The 17,195-nt window shown below is 42.4% G+C and overlaps 1 protein-coding gene across 5 annotated transcripts in view; it reads left to right on the forward strand.

Annotated features, from left to right (window-relative positions):
* The window catches only part of Rbm33 (RNA binding motif protein 33), a 111,477-nt gene that overhangs the window by 43,148 nt on the left and 51,134 nt on the right, over positions 1-17,195 (forward strand). For all 5 annotated transcript variants that reach the window (XM_028864195.2, XM_028864196.2, XM_028864197.2 and 2 more), the window contains 3 exons: positions 1,120-1,328; positions 3,959-4,241; positions 11,363-11,421. In XM_028864195.2, the coding sequence (XP_028720028.1) occupies positions 1,120-1,328; positions 3,959-4,241; positions 11,363-11,421 (551 nt within the window). The remainder of the gene's footprint in view (positions 1-1,119; positions 1,329-3,958; positions 4,242-11,362; positions 11,422-17,195) is intronic.

Below are 17,195 nucleotides of genomic sequence, written 5' to 3' on the forward strand. Positions count from 1 at the left end.
AATGTGTGTGTGAAGCAATCATGTAGTCAAGATTAAAATAAAAATCTGTGCTGGTTAAAAGGAGATTATTACGTTTTCTTTCCAGTGGGTCCATATTCATTTGAAGGAGAGGGGATACCTTATCAACATTTTCAAGAAAATGAATCATAGCTTACAGATGATTAGTCTGAGGTAGCAAAGTAGACTGGTGATACTTAAAATCTAGCCCCAGTGGAGAAGAAAGGCTTCCAGTAGTGTTTAGTGATGTTTTAACAAAATACATGTTTACTAATAAAAGATGTATTACCACATTTAGACTCTACTGTAAAAGAAAGGGAACCTATTTGGATGAAGGTACTCTTTTCCCTTAGGGGCTTAAATAATGTGCCCATGTTCATTGTACCCTGAAGCATGGGAGAGATAAGTGGCTATGTGAAGTTCCTGCAGTGTTTAAAGTAGCTAACTTTTCTTTGCATGGTTTTTCCTTTCTTTTGACAAGGTGTCTGTATTTGGCTGCGTGGACACACAATGCCTTTTTATAGCATGGCATGTATACTAATGAATGTAAAAGTTTCAAGTGAAATGCAATTAATGAGTGTTCCATTTTTTAAGAATTATCCTTAATAATTTTACTTGAGAAGGAAGTCAGTAGTGGCGTTGATTTACATCAGAACACTTAGGGTTTTTTTGTTTTTTTTTTGATTCTGTGCCACTGTTAATTAGTGGCATTTTCTTTTCTCTTTTGTTGTTGTTTTTGTAGACAGAGTTTCTCCGTGTAGTCTTGGCTGTCCTGGAACTCACTCTGTAGACCAGGCTGTCCTTGAACTCATGTAGATCTGCCTGCCTCTGCCTCCCAAGTACTGAGACTAAAGAACGGTATGTGCTACTATGCCAGGGTAGTGACATTTTCTTACTGGCCTAATTGGATCCCAGCGGCAGAGGAGGAGAGTTTCCAACTCTAATGGTCTGTAATCATTGATTGCTTTTTAGATTCACTTGGCACACTCTGTGAAAGTGAAAGCATTTCAGATTGATAGATGATACTTGTATAAAGAGATTGCTACTTGGTTCTTACTGTTCTCTGTCCACAGATGTATGTAGTATGGGCTGTATTTAACACCTGTACATCTTTTTATGTAGAGCTTTCGGCAGAAGCCAAAGCTGCATTGCTTGAATTTGAAGAAAGAGAACGACAGCATAAGCAGGGACGCTATGGTTCCCGGCGGGGAGGAAGGCGAGGAGGCTCTCTGATGTGCCGTGGAATGGGAGACCAGAGACGAGAGAACAGTGAGAGGGGAAGGATGAAGGAGCACAGGCCCGCCTTGCTTCCTACACAGCCTCCTGTCGTGGTGAGTGTGGTGTTTCATTGCTGTACCTAACGGTTTGGGGAGTCACGTAGTTCACAGTTACCTTTTCTGAAATGACACTGAAGCAGTAGAAGCAATGACTGGAGTTCCTTTGGTCTGTGGTACAATTCATTTGTAGTCTGAGAATTGGGTCCTTGCATTATTGGGTGGTTAAAAAATCCACCTCAACTTCCATTGAACAAGCTGGTGGCTTGTGTGGCTACAACTGAGCCCTGCTTTTCTCTCTTACCTACATCAATGAAGCTTTCTCAAGTGCACTACTTTTGATATGCTGGTGTTAATATGGATGAAGTTTAGGCCATAGTTGATTATTTCCTATAGTATTTTTCTATAAGTTTCCCCTTCAATATCAGTTTTTCTTAATTATTATATCTTATAAAGCTGTTCATGACTTGAGACTGAATTATGTGGATAAGCCTGGGTAAGTTTCTCCGGGATGTCTTGGAAGGAAAGATAGGAGTCATGCTGTTTATTGTCCTATTGTCAGCTAGAGGTAAACCTCATGGCTTTCTCCTTTGGAAGTCAGTGTTAGGAAACATAATGCAAGATGTGTCCCTAGTGTATACCACAAACCCCTCTAAGGCTTGCAGCCTACACTTGGCCTTTGTTAATAATGTTTCAGGTAGCATCCATTGTTGAGATGGTGAAGTAGAAAGGGTGATTGTTGGTCTTGTGTATGAATCTAGTTTTAATGTACCCCAAGGAAAGAAGAAAATGATAGCATATGAAAGTTTGGTGACATCAATGAATAGCTCTTTTACACACAATTAATGGTTCTCCATCAGGGTAAACAAGTTATGCCCCAGCTTGGTTTTGCATCATCATGAGTGCCACAGAACTCCTTTATTTATTTACAGGTGAGGAAGGTGAATGGAGAGAGGGTTGGGGATACCATTAATAGCCAGTCAGAAAGCAAAGGTAACCTGCATCCTGACAGAGTAGCTATGTCTTTGGATCCTGGTGTGACTGACCACCTGGTGGATTGCATTGCCACCAAACAGCTGGTAGACTGACTGATCAGCAGCCATGCATTTAAATCAGGCTCACAGCATCCAGCAGAAACCAACTGAGGCAGTTGAGACAATTACCTGGTATTGCTGATTTAGCTTTTTCTTCATTGATAAGCTTCCTGTGGCTAAAATTCCTGTCTGTCTTTCACACTATAGGTATTTTAGGCATTTTTGTATCATGGGATAACAATAAGATCCATTAGAAATGGTTTACCTGATAGCTATTCTCAGTGACATTATACTCTTGGCCAGTTTGTTACTCTCTTCCTTCCTTGTCAGAAAGTTAGGGGGCACTCCATCCCGAGACAAACATGCTAAAGTCTGAAGTGGGGAGGGGACACCCCCCAATTTCAGTGCTAGCCTCTTTCAGTGAGCTCAGACAACACATGACAATTTCCCAATTTTGTATATTACATACTTGGGTGCATAAAGGCAATGAGCAGAAGGGCATGCCCTGGATTCTGGGAATAGGGAAGTTTAGGTTTATTGGTTCTTGAATCTTTGGGAATTCTTTTCTGAGGAAAGCCAGCCAGCCAATGCCATATACAATTTAACTTTATAATCTTCTTGTTCCTCCCAATCTCTCATTGTCCTTCATCAGACTGGATGTTTCTCGTATTTGCCTTTTGCTGTGACCTGTCTGCCAGGCCTGTGTTCATCTCTTTCATCTTCCATGATGAGCAGTCACTTTCCTAGAGAAGGCTGATATCATTGGGGGTTCCTCGCCATGTGTGCTGTATCTTTCACTTGAAATGCAGAGGCCCTCTGTAATTGGGCAGACTAATTAGAAAGCTGAGTGTTTTGACTACTAATTGGCAGTATAGCTGATTTGATTTGTGCATAAAAGCAAAACTTGTGGAATCAGATCGTCTGAATTCAACTCACTTTCTGGCATTGTCAGGAGTAGGCTTGCTGCTTCCTGTACAGCCTTCCAATGGGGACTGAGATAAGGGCTGTAGTGGGTTTCAGGGCCACTTTGGGTTGTGTTTTCATTTATTTGTTTTTGTTTATTTTTGGTCCCTGTCCTCTTACCTTCTCTTTTTATATTCTGTACCTCTCCTCCTTCTTGACCAAACAGGAAGTCCTTTCTCCTGGTTTTCTCCATTCATGGTCTGTTTTTCTCTTCTATGTGATGTATACCTTTTCTGCATTGGAGGCTTGGCCCAGATACCACTTTCTCAAAGCAACTTCTTAGAACAGCTCTCTGTAGCCCTGACCCTTTCTTAATGGCAGGCTTCTAGTGTTTTCTCCTGTCTCCTGTCTCCTCGAGGAGAGGCAGGGTTAGCTGTGCTTAGAAGCTGTGGGTAGCTTTGCTTGTTAATGGGCAGTTTTGTTTCTTGGGCTGAAGTTCATTTTTCAGAATCCATGCTTTGTGGTTTGGGCTGTCATTTTTTTCTCCTTGCCATGGACTGGTTGGGTTATGTGCCATTTTGTGAGTCTGTGGTACAGCTTATTTATCCTGTATACAAAATTTATGTACAAGTTGTGACTATAAGCTTATATCTAATAAGTTAAATGGTATAAGCTTGGTAGCACATCAACATTACTTGACTTTTCTTCTAAATGTTGATTTGTTAATTTTTCTCTTTTGGTGATTTTCAGGCTCACTCTCCAAGATTAATCCCTCCTCCACAGCCGCAGCCTCCTCCACCACCGCCACCACCTCAGCAGCAGCCAATCAGAAGTCTTTTCCAGCAGCAGCAGCTGCAGCCTCTACTCCCCTTACAGCACCCACATCACCCCTCCCCACCTCAGGGAGTGCACATGCCCCCCCAGATTGAGACTCCAAGGATGATGCTGACTCCTCCCCCAGTGACTCCTCAGCAGCCTAAGAACATCCACATCAATCCACACTTCAAGGGGACTGTGGTGACCCCTGTTCAAGGTGCGTGTTCTTACCTGGTATGTGTTTAAGGATTCTGGTGGCAGATTCACAAAGCTACCACAGTAGTAGCTAGACTCACCTTCAGTTCTGTGAGGATTCACAGAAACAATTTAGCTTGGCTTATAAGTTCCTTTCTTCAAAATATCTCTCTCTTACTTCGTGATTGAACAGAAAGTACTGTGCCATTGTCACACAGTATTTTGTCACTGTCAGTGTGAGGCACAACTGGAGGTGTTAAAATGTCTGAGTGCTTACTTTATATGTCTCATGGCAAGAATGTTGGAAGTGATGAGTATTCTTATGTGTATGTCTCTTTAATTTATGTTACCTGGCAAGGAAGGACCAGCCTATCTTTCATTGTTAACTGTGTTGCTATGGCAGAAGAGGTCCTGGAGCCGGGAGCTGCTCTGAGCAGCTTTGAAACACTTGATCATCCTGTGTTTGTCTCACTTGCCTCAGGCAGCTTTGCTCTTTTGGAGAGCAGAACAGACAAGAGTTCTGTTTGTGCTCTTGCTCCTTCATAGGCAGAGGCAGTCCATCAGCACAGAGGATTGGGAAATGGGTCTTGTGTGGCATGCTAGGTCCAGATGAAGAGTAGAGCAGAGCTCCCAAAGGGAGTGAATACTGCTGTCTGGGGGCTCACTGAGCAGGTTAGTTCTAAGGGTGTTTGTTGAGAAAGAGAAGTGGCTCATCTGGGAAGATGCTCACAAGTCTTGGAGAGAGATACAGCTAGCGGGCTGTTGATACTGAGCCCAAGTCTTGTGTTGGAAATAATTAAGAGATGACCAACACTTTGTGAGGTGACAAAAGGAGAGAAGTGACGTAGGATCCTGCTTGTCTGGGCCATTGTAAGGACTTAGTTTTTTACTGGGAGGAGTGTCTAGGTTATAGTATATTAAGATGGAGCAAAAAAGAATTGCGGTTCGCCACTGTAGAGACAATTGTAAACAACACATTTGGCTCAGAAAGCCACTAGTGACTACAAAGTATAGTGGTGATCAAGAAAGGGCAAGGCATCAGACATCAGAAGTTACAGTGACGACAGAGCAATTGTTGAAGTGCAGACTCTTAGAGCTCATGTGGCTGCTCAACAGTCATTGCTATTTGACTCAATTGGAAAGGTGAAAAGGTTCGATAGGTGGGTGCCTCATGAGCTGACTGAAAATCAAAAAAAGCATCACTGTCTCAACTCTATTCAACAACAACAAACTTTTTTGGTTTTTCGAAAGAGGGTTTCTCTGTGTAGCTTTGTGCCTTTCCTGGAACTCACTTTGTAACCCAGGCTGGCCTCAAACTTACAGAGATCTGTCCGCTTCTGCCTCCTGAGTGCTGGGATTAAAGGCATGCGCCACCACTGCCCAGCAACAAACTGTTTCTTTTCTTTTCTTTTCTTTTTTTTTTTTTTTTTTTGGTTTTTCGAGACAGGGTTTCTCTGTGTAGCTTTGCGCCTTTCCTGGAAGTTGCTTTGGAGACCAGGCTGGCCTTGAACTCACAGAGATCCGCCTGCCTCTGCCTCCCGAGTGCTGGGATTAAAGGCGTGCGCCACCACCGCCCGGCAACAAACTGTTTCTTGATTAGAGTATGATGTGGTGAAATGATAGCTCGTGAAGACCAGCTCAGTGGTTGAACCAGGAAGGCAGCAAAGGTTATAATCACTGTTGCTCTCTCTGTGGCCATCTGCTCCATTACAGTTTTGGAGCCTCAGTGAAGCCATTTCACCTGAGACATGTGCCAGCAAATGATGAGATACACAGATACAGTGTATCTCCAGTGGGAAAGGCCCAGTTCTTACCATATGATTTTATTTTATACTGCATAGCCAGTGGTTCCAAAGTTGAAAAAGTAACCTATGAAGTTTTGAGTCCTCTGCCATGTTCTCCTGACTTCACCCCAACTGAGTTGAAGCATCTCAATGACTTTTTGCAGGGAAATTTTTTTCTATAATCTGCAAGATGCAGAAAGTGTTTCTGAAAGTTTTTGAATCCTGAAGCATGGATAGAGACATGTAAAAGTGTGTTGGTTATGATAGTCCCTATTTCGATTAATTTAAGGATATGTGTGAGCCTATTTATGATTACTTAAAATTCATGGTCAAGATCTATGGGACCTTTGGTCCAATATGGTCAAGGATTATCTTGCTGCTGTGTCTGGGGGAAGGCTGTGGGACATGATGCTGGAGATGATGCAGGTGGATTGGATGAACAGAGGAGAGAGGCTGGGTGTCTGGAGCAATTGAGCAAGTTCAAATGATCTGGGCTAATGGTTCAAGTTGGGCATTGCTGGTGTATAGAGGGTCATGAACAGTGGTTCTCAACCTATGGGTCCAGACACCTTTGAGGGTGCAAACAGCCCTTTCCCAGGGGTTGCCTAAGACCAGATATTTACATTAAGATTCATAACAGTAGCAAAATTATAGTTAGGAAGTAGTAACAAAAATAATTTTATGGTTGGGGGGGGGTCACCACAGCATGAGGAGCTGTGTTATAGGATCGCATTAGGAAAGTCTAGAGCATTAGCAGAGGTATAGGTAGAGAGAGAAGACCTGGGGTACTGGAGTTGTGAATGGGCGCCAGAGAATTTGGTAGAGCTGCTAGGGGCAGATTGGGGAGCTGAGGAAGCACTGCTGGGTAGGTTGTTGATTGCCATGGGCTGAGGGAAGACCTCAGTTCTGTTAGTGGCTTGTGAAATGGAAGTGGTAGGAAGGAGCCTGACTAAATTGTGCTCAGAAGGGGTGGTCCTGATGTGTGTAGACAGGCTTTCTTTCCATAGAGTTCTCTGAAGTTAAGTTGTTGTTGTTGTTGGGGAAGGGGAAGCAGGCTTGAGAAAGGTTAAAGCAGGGAGAGTCACATCCCACACTTAGAGGGAAGAGCTAGCTGCACAGGGAGGAACATCATTGATCTAGGTGAGAGGGAACCTTATCCTGCAGAACCCTGTGTGCCAGGGGTAGGGATGGGGAACTCAGAGGCATGGGGCCAGGGACAGCAGTGTGAGTGCAGAAGGTGGCCCTGCATGTATGGGGGTAAGAAGCAGAATCTTGGATAAGTTCTTGTGATGGCCAAAATTTTCTTAGCAAGTTAGGGGTAGAATATGTGGGAAAGTGAGGAGAGAAGTCTTGAAGCCATGTTCTGGGAACAGAACAGGGATAAGACCCAAATTTGGAAGAAATGACTGGAGATGAGAGTTAGCACAATGTTGTGAATAAACTGCCTATGCTTGCTTCTTATTCTGGGTGTAGCATGGACAGCTGTGTTCAGAGTAGTGGATAAGCCAGGCCTGAAACTGATGAGTCCTGTGGAGAGAAAACACCAGAGGAGGAGATAATTATTGAAATTGGTCCTGGAGGGAGAGTGATGATGGAGTGCTGAGTGCTACATGGAAAGGAAGATGCCTTCTTGCAGAAGTGGCAATGGGATTGGGACAGCGAGTTATGAAGATGGTGGCAATGACTCGGTAACTGATTTTACAAAGTAGAGAAGGAGCTTTAGGTGGCCTGAGGTTTCGGTCTGGGTTTGGGACAATAGTAAGATTGGGAAGGAGCCTACCTGTCAGGAAGAATGGGAGGAATCCTTGTAACGTTGGGGCTCCTGAGAAAGGAACAGAGTTAGTGATTCTTTATGGTGAGCTCAGGAGGTAGAGAAAATTTACAAGTTGAGAAAGAAAGTGCAGGGTCCCTTGCCACACCTGGTCAGTTGCTAGCTTATTCTGGGCATTCCCCATCTTTGCCTTCCAGTGCTGCCATTGCAGCTGCGTTTTCATACCCATGTGACATTCTGCAGGTGCTAGGGGTCTAAACTCTAGTTCCCACACTTTAACCTCTGAGACATCCCTCCAGCCCTAATGTAAGTCGTCTCCGTTTCCCTAAATTGAATTTCTCAATAGTTGTCCTATACCAGCAACAGTTAATTAGGTATTTTATTGTAAATTTCAATGACAAACTGGCGGCTGGTAAGATACATAATTTTCTTCAGCCTAACAGAAATGAGATAGTATTGAAAAATAATAAAGCTGTAAAGAGGTCCTTTAATATTCTCTAGGCCAAATGGTGTCACTTGCTAGAAGTCATCAGACTGGGAAAGTACTAAATGCAGATCCTGCATCCAGGAGCTTGAGTGACTCAGTGAATGTTGAGTCCATTTGAAGCTCCTTAAGGTCACCATGAATCCAGGAGCTTTGCTGCTACTTGCTCCCTGCCTTTCATGCACCTGATGCTGGAGAGAAGAAAACCTTATTCTTGCTGGGCACATATGAGGTCCTGCAGTATTTGATCATTTAGTACTTTGTAAATAAGCTTAAATTGAAGCCCTATTGAGAGAGGCTGAGTGCCTGTACATGCAAAGTACAGATTAAACTAGCACTTCTGAGTCTTAACAGCTAAGTGCACTTAAAAGTCTATTTTAAAGTGTATGCCTTTAATCCCAGCACTTGGGAGGTAGAGGTAGGCAAATCTCTATGAGTTTGGGGCCAGCCTGGTCTATATAGTTTTAGGACAGCCAGAGCTACATAGTAATACCCCGTTTTAAGACAAACAATAAAAAATATTATATCCATCCATCCATCCATCCATGCAGAGTCTCAGTATGTAGCCTTGATTGGCCTGGAACTAACTATGTAGACTAGGCTAGCCTCAAATTCACAGAGATCTGCTTGCCTCTACTTTATGGGTGCTAGAATTAAAGGCATTTATCTCTATGCCTAGATAAATTTATTTTTAGTTATATATGGATCTGTGTAGGGGTGTGTGCATGTGTATGTAGGTGCCCATGGAAGCCAGAAGGTGTTGATCCCTTGAGCCAGAATTATAGGTGGTTGTGAGCTGTTCAACGTGGGGCTATGAATTTGAGTCCTCTGTAAGAGCAGAATGTACTCTTAACCACTGAATTATCTCTACATTCCCCCTGAAAATCTTCATAATTAGCATGTAAACAATTTAAAGAGTAATTGTATGAATATGTTTGCATGGTGCTGGAACTCAGAGCTAGGTTCTAGGTAAATGCTTTTCTACTGAGAGTCCCCAGCCCTTACATGTCTTTTTTAGATTAGTCTCTTTTCTTTCTGAGGGTGAAAGACTACTCCATTGTAATATAATTAAATGAGTTTGATGGAAGCTTAAGTTGTTCTCCAGATGTCCATCTTTACAATTGTAATAAATTGAAAATGTCTTCTGTTAGATAGATATACAGGATGCTAAGAGTCTGCATAAATAGTAAATACCAAATTTTCAGCTTCAAGGTTTAACTAGACTGGTGGGAACATCCAAAGTTTTAAGTTTCCTTCTGCTCCATGTGATGCATTCAAGGGGTTGGGTCTTGATCCTACTGCTCTCTGGATTGGGCTGGAACACACCTGCTCCCATGCTCTGCTCTGCCACTGTGAGCTCTGTACATCATTTATTTCTTGAAGAAAGAGGGCCGAGACTTTGTCAATGTTGCCAGTTCCTCAGAGGTCATGTTAGCAAACCCATTCATTAGAATCAGCTCTCATCATCATGGGCTGTGTTGGAATTGTTTAGTTCCTATAAATGGTTGGTTTGGTATAGGAGCTAGGTGTTTTATATTTGGTACTTGATTTAAAAATATTGTCCATCTGTTGTTAAATGTGCTATTCTTTTCTTTACCTTCATTATAATCTTCTGAGATGAGAATTACCGCCCCCCCCCCCCCCCCAGATATAGCTTGTTCTTTCCCTTTAGATGCCTGGTTGTTGTGTCTTCTTACAAGGAGTCTTATGTTGGAATAGACTCAGAGGGGCTTGGACTTCTGCTAGTTTGACATTCTGTGAGAGAAAGTTTCAGTTACATTTGCTTTCGATCAAATAGTGAGATCACACGATCAGTTAACATTGAGTCTGTAAAGTGTGATGTTAATTATACTAACCATGATACTGTTTAATGTATGGGATTCATTTTGTAACATATAGAAAATAAAAGTTTAGTTAGTCACTATTTTAAAGTGATTGGATTGTTTCTTCAGGTGCATTTTTTTTTTTTGTCTATATTTCTCATATCCCAGAGTCCTCTAAAAGTTGTGCTGTATTAAAACTTTGATTATTAGTTTGCTGAGGCTGCTGTGACAAGCACTGCTCATTTCTGGGCTCATTTCTTGGATTGCAGATGGCTTCCCCATGTTCTCACATGGTCTCTCTGTGAGCATGTGTTTGCATTTCTCCTTTTCTCCAGGATGCTGGTTAGGTTGGATTAGTGCTCACCATTGGGACATCTTTAAAGACCTCTCCAAATGCATCACATTTAAGGTGCTCCATATGGGAGTTTTCCTGGGTGCATCTAGCACCATGTTTGACTGCAAGCTCCCACAACACAACAGTGATGTGTTTTTCCAAATCCAGGTCAGTGAGATCAATATATAATGTGTGGCACATTTCAAAGGGAGCAGCACGTGCTTTAGCCCTAAGGGCTTAGCCCTCACTTCTTTGCTACCGTGAGATAGCCTCTTAAAACAAATGGACTTCTTGATATAGTAGACTGGTGAGAATTTGACCTCTTTGAAAACAAAACCAATCTGCGAGTGTCAGCACAGTAGTTTGCTTCCTTGTCATTCTCTGTAAGGCTACATGAGCATCATTCCACCCTTCCTCTTCCTGCTTCTTTTTCTCCCTCTTTTCCTCTCTCTCCCTCTTGTGATTCTGTAGGATTCACATTTCAATTTGTGTGTAATTGGGCAGGGTCAAACTATATAATCTAGACTGGTCTTAGGCTCACTGTGTAGCCTAGACTGACTTCAAACTTGCAACAGTCTTCCTTCTTCAGACTTCCTGAACGGTGGGGCTAGAAGTGTACCTTACCATGTCACATCCCACTGAAACTAGGTCTTTTTATTTCGAATGAAAATTACCTTCTTTTGTTGTAAAAATATTTTAATTCTAAATAATAATTCTCTGTTAGAACTTAAGCTTCATATTATACAGTTTTATTTTGAGGCCAAAAATACCTTCCCCTCTCCTTTTATGAGATTCTTAAAAGTACCAAGTGTGTATAGGTAAAGTCTAAACTTAATGTTGCTGTGTGCTCAGTATATGTACTGTATGCTTTGTGTGAGATCTCATGTGTTGTCTTCCTCCCAGGCGGTCTAATGCCAGTGATTGTAATGCAAGGTGTTTTCTTACAGTGCCCTTGCTGCCAGTTCCGAGCCAGCCGAGGCCTGCTGTGGGACCCCAGAGATTCCCAGTGAGTAGCAGCTGTTCTTCTTTTGGGCAGGAGGAAGCACATGTTGACTGAGAGATATTGGTACTGCACTTGCCTGGCCAGATACAGAGTGGGCATTAGTAAATGTTGACTGCAGTCTCTGTGGTGAAAAAATGTTTATTAAAACCTTTAGGTCAGTGGATATTTGAGCAAAAATAATTTTAACTATAAAATAGCTGAATCAAGACCATCAGCAGAATTTCTTTCATCTTAAAGAATATGAATTCTGATTTTGTCATGGTTGTTGTGTTGAGGTCACATCTTATAGGCATGTGATATCTGTGAGTCTGTATGTCAAATTCCAGGCAATAAGAATGAAGTGCTTGGTTATCAAAGAGCTGCGAGTATTCCTGAGTAACCCTAAAGGGGGCGGGGGGGGGGGGGCCGCGTCAAACTCTCCTTTTAAGCAGAAGTAAGGGAATTCCAGGGAGGAGGGATTAATCTGGTGCCGATTGGATGAAAGATTAGTCTGGGAGCTGATTGGTGGGAGGCTGTAGTGGTTAGGGGCCCATTGGTGGTGGTGGTGGTCTAGTGTCTAGGGGCTTGTTGATGAGAGGGTAGGGAAAGCTATCTTTAGCTAGCAGAAGTCTGGGGGCATCTGCTGAGCCAGGAAAAGGGGCTTTGGGGTGTCTGCTGAGCCAACAAGAGGCTGGGGCGGGGGGGGGGGCACCTGCTGATTGGTTGCCCCTAAATTGTGGTTTTCCTGAGAATTGCTTGCTCAGTTCCAGCCGGTTCTATTGAACCGAAGCTAAGGCCTGGTTCATGTCAGGGCTGCCAGGGGAGCCTGTTATGGCCCTGGTTTGGCCCTCCGGTCCTCTCATTTATCTGATGTTAGAAGGAAAAAAAAAAACCTAATGATGTTTTAAGGATATTATTACTAGAGGAAATGAAAGCTTAGCACCTGGAGATCAGAGGACAACTTGAAGAAAAATTGGTTCTCTCCTACCATGTGGGTTCCAGGAATGGAACTCAGTTTGCAAGGCTTGGTAAGGCCAGCGTCTTCACTCTCTACCTTAGTTACTGTTCTACTGCTGTGAAGAGACACCATGACCAAGGAAACTCTTACAAAAGAAAACATAATTTGGGGCTTGACCACAGTTTTAGAGGATAAGTTCCTGATCATCATGATGGGAAACATACAGGTATGGCACTGGAGCTGTAGCTGAGAGCTTTACATCCTGATGAGAGAGAGAGAGAGAGAGACAGACAGACAGACAGACAGACAGACAGAGACTTGGCCTGGCCTAGGGTGGGCTTCTGAAACCTCAAAGTCCACCCAAAAGACATGCTTCCACCAACAAGGCTACACCTCCTAATCCTTTTCATACAGTTCCACTCACTGGTGACTAAGCATTCAAATATATGAGCCTATGGGGTCAATTCTCATATAAACCATCACATCCTCTGAACCTTCTCCCTGGCCCCTTAATTAATTAATTAGTTAATTAAATAGTGTTAACTATTCACTCTTTTTAAATTTATTTATTTATATTTTTTATGGGCAATTTGCCTGTGTGTATGTCTGTGTGAGGGTATTGGATCCTGGAGTTAAAGACAGTTGTGAGCTGCCATGTGCTGGTAATTGAATCCAGGTCCTCTGGAAAAACAGTCCCTGAGCCATCTCTCCACCACCACAACCCCAAATTTATTCCTTAAGGTCTAAAGACTACTCTGAAGATGGCATTAATATTCCTGAACCTTCCACTGGAGAAGCTCTTTCAGGTCACAAAACTATGTTTATAGGTGGCAGCCTGTTCTGGGAAGTAGTTGGGCTAGATGTTGGCTGTGTGTATAACTGAACAAATCCTGCAGGTCTTTGTTGGCCACTGTCTAATAATGTTGCTTTATGTGACATGTCCTAGCTTCTAGATAAAAAAAGCTAAGTCATGGTGAGCTCACTGAAAATATGCAGGGCTTCATCTACTCCCATAGTCTTTCAGAGAAATCAATGTGGGGCTTGTTTTTTTAAGTACAGTAGAGATATTGGGTGTGCATTTTTTTTTTTTTAATCCTTCAGAATATGTTTGGGAGATAAACTCAAGGCTGTCTTTTGACATTTATTTAAGCTGGGACTTTAAAACAACAACCACAAAAGGCCTTTTTTTCTACTACTATTTTAAGCATGGCTGCCATGAACATAAACTTGATATTATAAATGTTTAACAAGGATCTGTATTATGGCAGTTCACAACTACTACACGGACCAAGCAGAATTAAATGATGCCCAAGTTGGATCTTTACTTAATACCTGAGTATTAAAAGCAGCAAAAACAATATTGTGGTCTAATTAAGCCTTTGACCAAAATTTATCTCTGCTGGTCATATGCACTACAGACCCTATCTCAGCCCTTCTCAACAGTTGAGAGACAGTTATTTATTACACAGACTTTTGCTTTATAAATTGACCCATAATCCCTACACAGTGGCATATACCTGTAATCCTAGCACTTGGGAGGCTGAGGCAAGAGGATCCTGAGGTAGATACCAGCCTGGGCTGGATAGCAAGACCTTGCCTCAGAAAAAGGGAGGAGTTGGGTCTGGAGATAACAGTTTAGTGGTAGAATGCTTGACAAGCATGTTCAAAGTTCTGACTTCCATCTTTAGCATCTAGTCACGCACACATGCACACAAAGACTATACACAGAAATGAAGTATTTAGTTAAGAAACCCAACTTCAGATTTTCTAGGTGTAGTGGATTCATTGTATTTCTTTGGTGCATAAAATTAGATTTGAATCTGAAAATCTTTGTACCAGTTTAAATAGAATTGGAAATTGAGCAAAGTGAAGTTTGTTTTGTTCATCTTGTGGAGCTCCTTTAAATATGCATTCTCATTGCCCTGAGCATAGATATTGACAAATTTTGGACTTCTAGTTATTGGGTCTCCTCCACTGCCAATGTAATAAGCCAGTCAAGGCAAATTAATAAATCCAGGTTTAATCTGAGCAGAGCAAAGCATCTCCCAGATGGCTCTTAGGAAGGCAGGGGAGCGCACAGCAATTATAGTGGCCAGGTCTTAAGTAGCCAGTAGGTGTGGTCTTGAGCAGCCCCAAGGAGGGGCTGACACTTGGGTGGGCTTTCAGAGGGGAGGGGCCACTGCTTGGTGGGCTTTGGGGGGGGGCAGGGTCTGAATTGGGAGGAATGAGACTGGAACATGGAACCACCAGCCACGCGCCCCCCCCCCCCCCCCCAGCTCCCTAGCATCTCAACTTTTGGGGTATATATGGACGCTGGTTGGGTTTTCACCGAAACAGATACTATTCTGGGCAGTGCTGCACAGGCAGTGCACAGCAGGTTCTCCCGTTAGTAGAAGTTGTGTGACAAAATGTTGCCTGGGGAGATGCAGTATATCCATCTATTCACCCCAAATAGGAATTCCACAACAGACGAAGGTACAGATACCACTATAAAGTCCAGCTTTGGTGAACCAATGAATTTATTGGGGTTACTTACAGAATATGGGTGAGGGGTTACTTACAGGAGCAGAAATGACTCAAAGCTGCATGACCAAAGGCTACCTCATCATGGGTGTCAGATCACAAAAATCTGGGAACTTGGAGCTCACTGCATAGCCTGCAGGCAGCTCAACAGATTGAAGAGTGCCTTTTCCAGGTGCCTCAGTTAGTCTAAACCTCTTTTAGGCAACTCTGCTGCTATATGCTTCTTCCAGGTAGCTGGTCTGGTCCAGAGTCATCTTTGAAGCTTTTCTCTTCTGAGTCTTTCTTGCAGCTGAGCTCCTTGTGAGGCGGACTCTCAGTGTTTATTGTTTACTCTGGCAGGGAGAGGCCTACTGAATCTGGTCAGTTTCAGGGACTTCCTGAAGCTATTTTGAGTTGTTTACCTTTGGCTTGAGCTTCCTACAGGATGGAATGTTTCAACTTGAGGAAGCTGTTGCACAATATTTGAGTTGAGATTACTGGTACTTGTGAAAGTGAGTAGTGTAGAGAAGAAAGAATGTTTAAATTTTTATATTTCTTGCTTTGTAAACTTCAAGGATACATTGAACTTGTATCAGAGGATTCCGATTTGCTTCCCTCACTGGGAAGCAGATGAGGCAGACATGGCTAAGGATGGCCCTAGCTCCAGGTCTGTAAAGGGCCATGGTGCATTTGCCCACTCAGCCTGAGCAGGTTTTCTGGTCCCAACCAGAGGTAACTTGAAAGTCCATTTTATTGGCTATTTTATGAAAACTTCAGAAATAATTAGTTTAGTGGTAGAATGCTTGACAAGCATGTTCAAAGTTCTGACTTCCATCGTTAGTATCAAGTCACGCACACATGCACACAAAGACTATACACAGAAATGAAGTATTTAGTTAAGAAACCCAACTTCAGATTTTCTAGGTGTAGTGGATTCATTGTATTTCTTTGGTGCATAAAATTAGATTTGAATCTGAAAGTATGTTGTAGGAGATTTGATTACACTGTGAACCCCTAGATTTCGTTATTTACTGGAAAAACCTGTTTCTAGTTGTGTGGCTCAGCTCTAACACACATTTTTAATCCAAGAGTGTTCTGCTTGAATATTTTTAAAGGGGTTAAATAAAGTCAACCACAGGTCAAGAGGCAGGGCAAGCAACCAGTTGACAGGAAGTGAACATAAAATTATTATTAAGAAAAAAATCATGGAAAGGAGGACAGATAGAGAAATACACAGGAAGTAGAAGGGGGGAACATTGGGTTTGAGGAGATTTGTTTGAGATGGTAGAAGAGAGGCTTCTGGGACAAGGGCAGAGGAGGAAAATCAGCTGGGTGCTTTCTCTTCCTCTCTAAGCTAGCAGACTTTCACCCCACAGCATCTGGCTCCAGTCCTTATTGGTAAAATTGAATGATTGAGCTTTTGGTTACAAACAACACTGGTATGTGAAAAATTCTTTTAGTAACAGTTTCCTCTAGATTTGTTGGTGTGATAAAGTTTTTGTTGTGTTTTGAATGGTGCTGGGACTTGAGCCCAGAGTCCTCCCAGCCTCGTCTCCATTACATTAATACAGAGACTGCTAGTCATCTTAACAGCAAACAGTTTGCCATGTGATGACTTAGCATTATTTTAGATATTGACTCTTAATGTATTTTAGACTGTTGGTGTAAAACTGACAGTGACTATTAGATGATTGAATATCACCTTTCAGAACAAAGACTTAAATATCAAGTTGAGAAAATGCTCTAAGAAGGGCCTGTGTTAAGTACTCTGTTTTTGAAGAAACTGCTGTAGAGGCACCTGGGTCATGGTCTTTGTGTCATGTTAGTCTTCTCACATGGATGTGGTTTCTAACCCTTTTCACCCATGTGCAGCATTCCTTAGTACTTTGTGATTTAAGATTCAGGCTAAAAATTAAGTCTGTGCACTGGATTTCCTTTAATTTAATGAAATAGCTCTTTTATATTTTCAGACCAGACTTATGAATTTCTTGCAAATATAAATTATATCTCAGTTGATACTGATCAGAGAATGACTATGTTTCCCCTTTACCTTGAGTCACTGTTAGTCTTCTGAATGGAAAGTACACCTGTTATTTAAGTAATAGATGCCCACAGGAGCTAATAGAAAAACAAGCAACATCCAAGGTCGGGGTTATAGGGTCTCCCTTCTGGCCCCTTGCCTATTAGTAACCAACACTGCACTCACTGCTTACTGTGTGGGCCAGAGCTTGCCAATGCCAGTTCACAGCACATTTATGTCTTGTTTTTATGAGAGGAAGAGCTAGTTACCTTATAGACGGGTATTGTCTGTTTCTGTTTGAATTCTTTCAACTTAAGT

The sequence above is a fragment of the Peromyscus leucopus genome, chromosome 3, assembly GCF_004664715.2.
Source record: "Peromyscus leucopus breed LL Stock chromosome 3, UCI_PerLeu_2.1, whole genome shotgun sequence".
NCBI classification, from domain to species: domain Eukaryota; kingdom Metazoa; phylum Chordata; class Mammalia; order Rodentia; family Cricetidae; genus Peromyscus; species Peromyscus leucopus.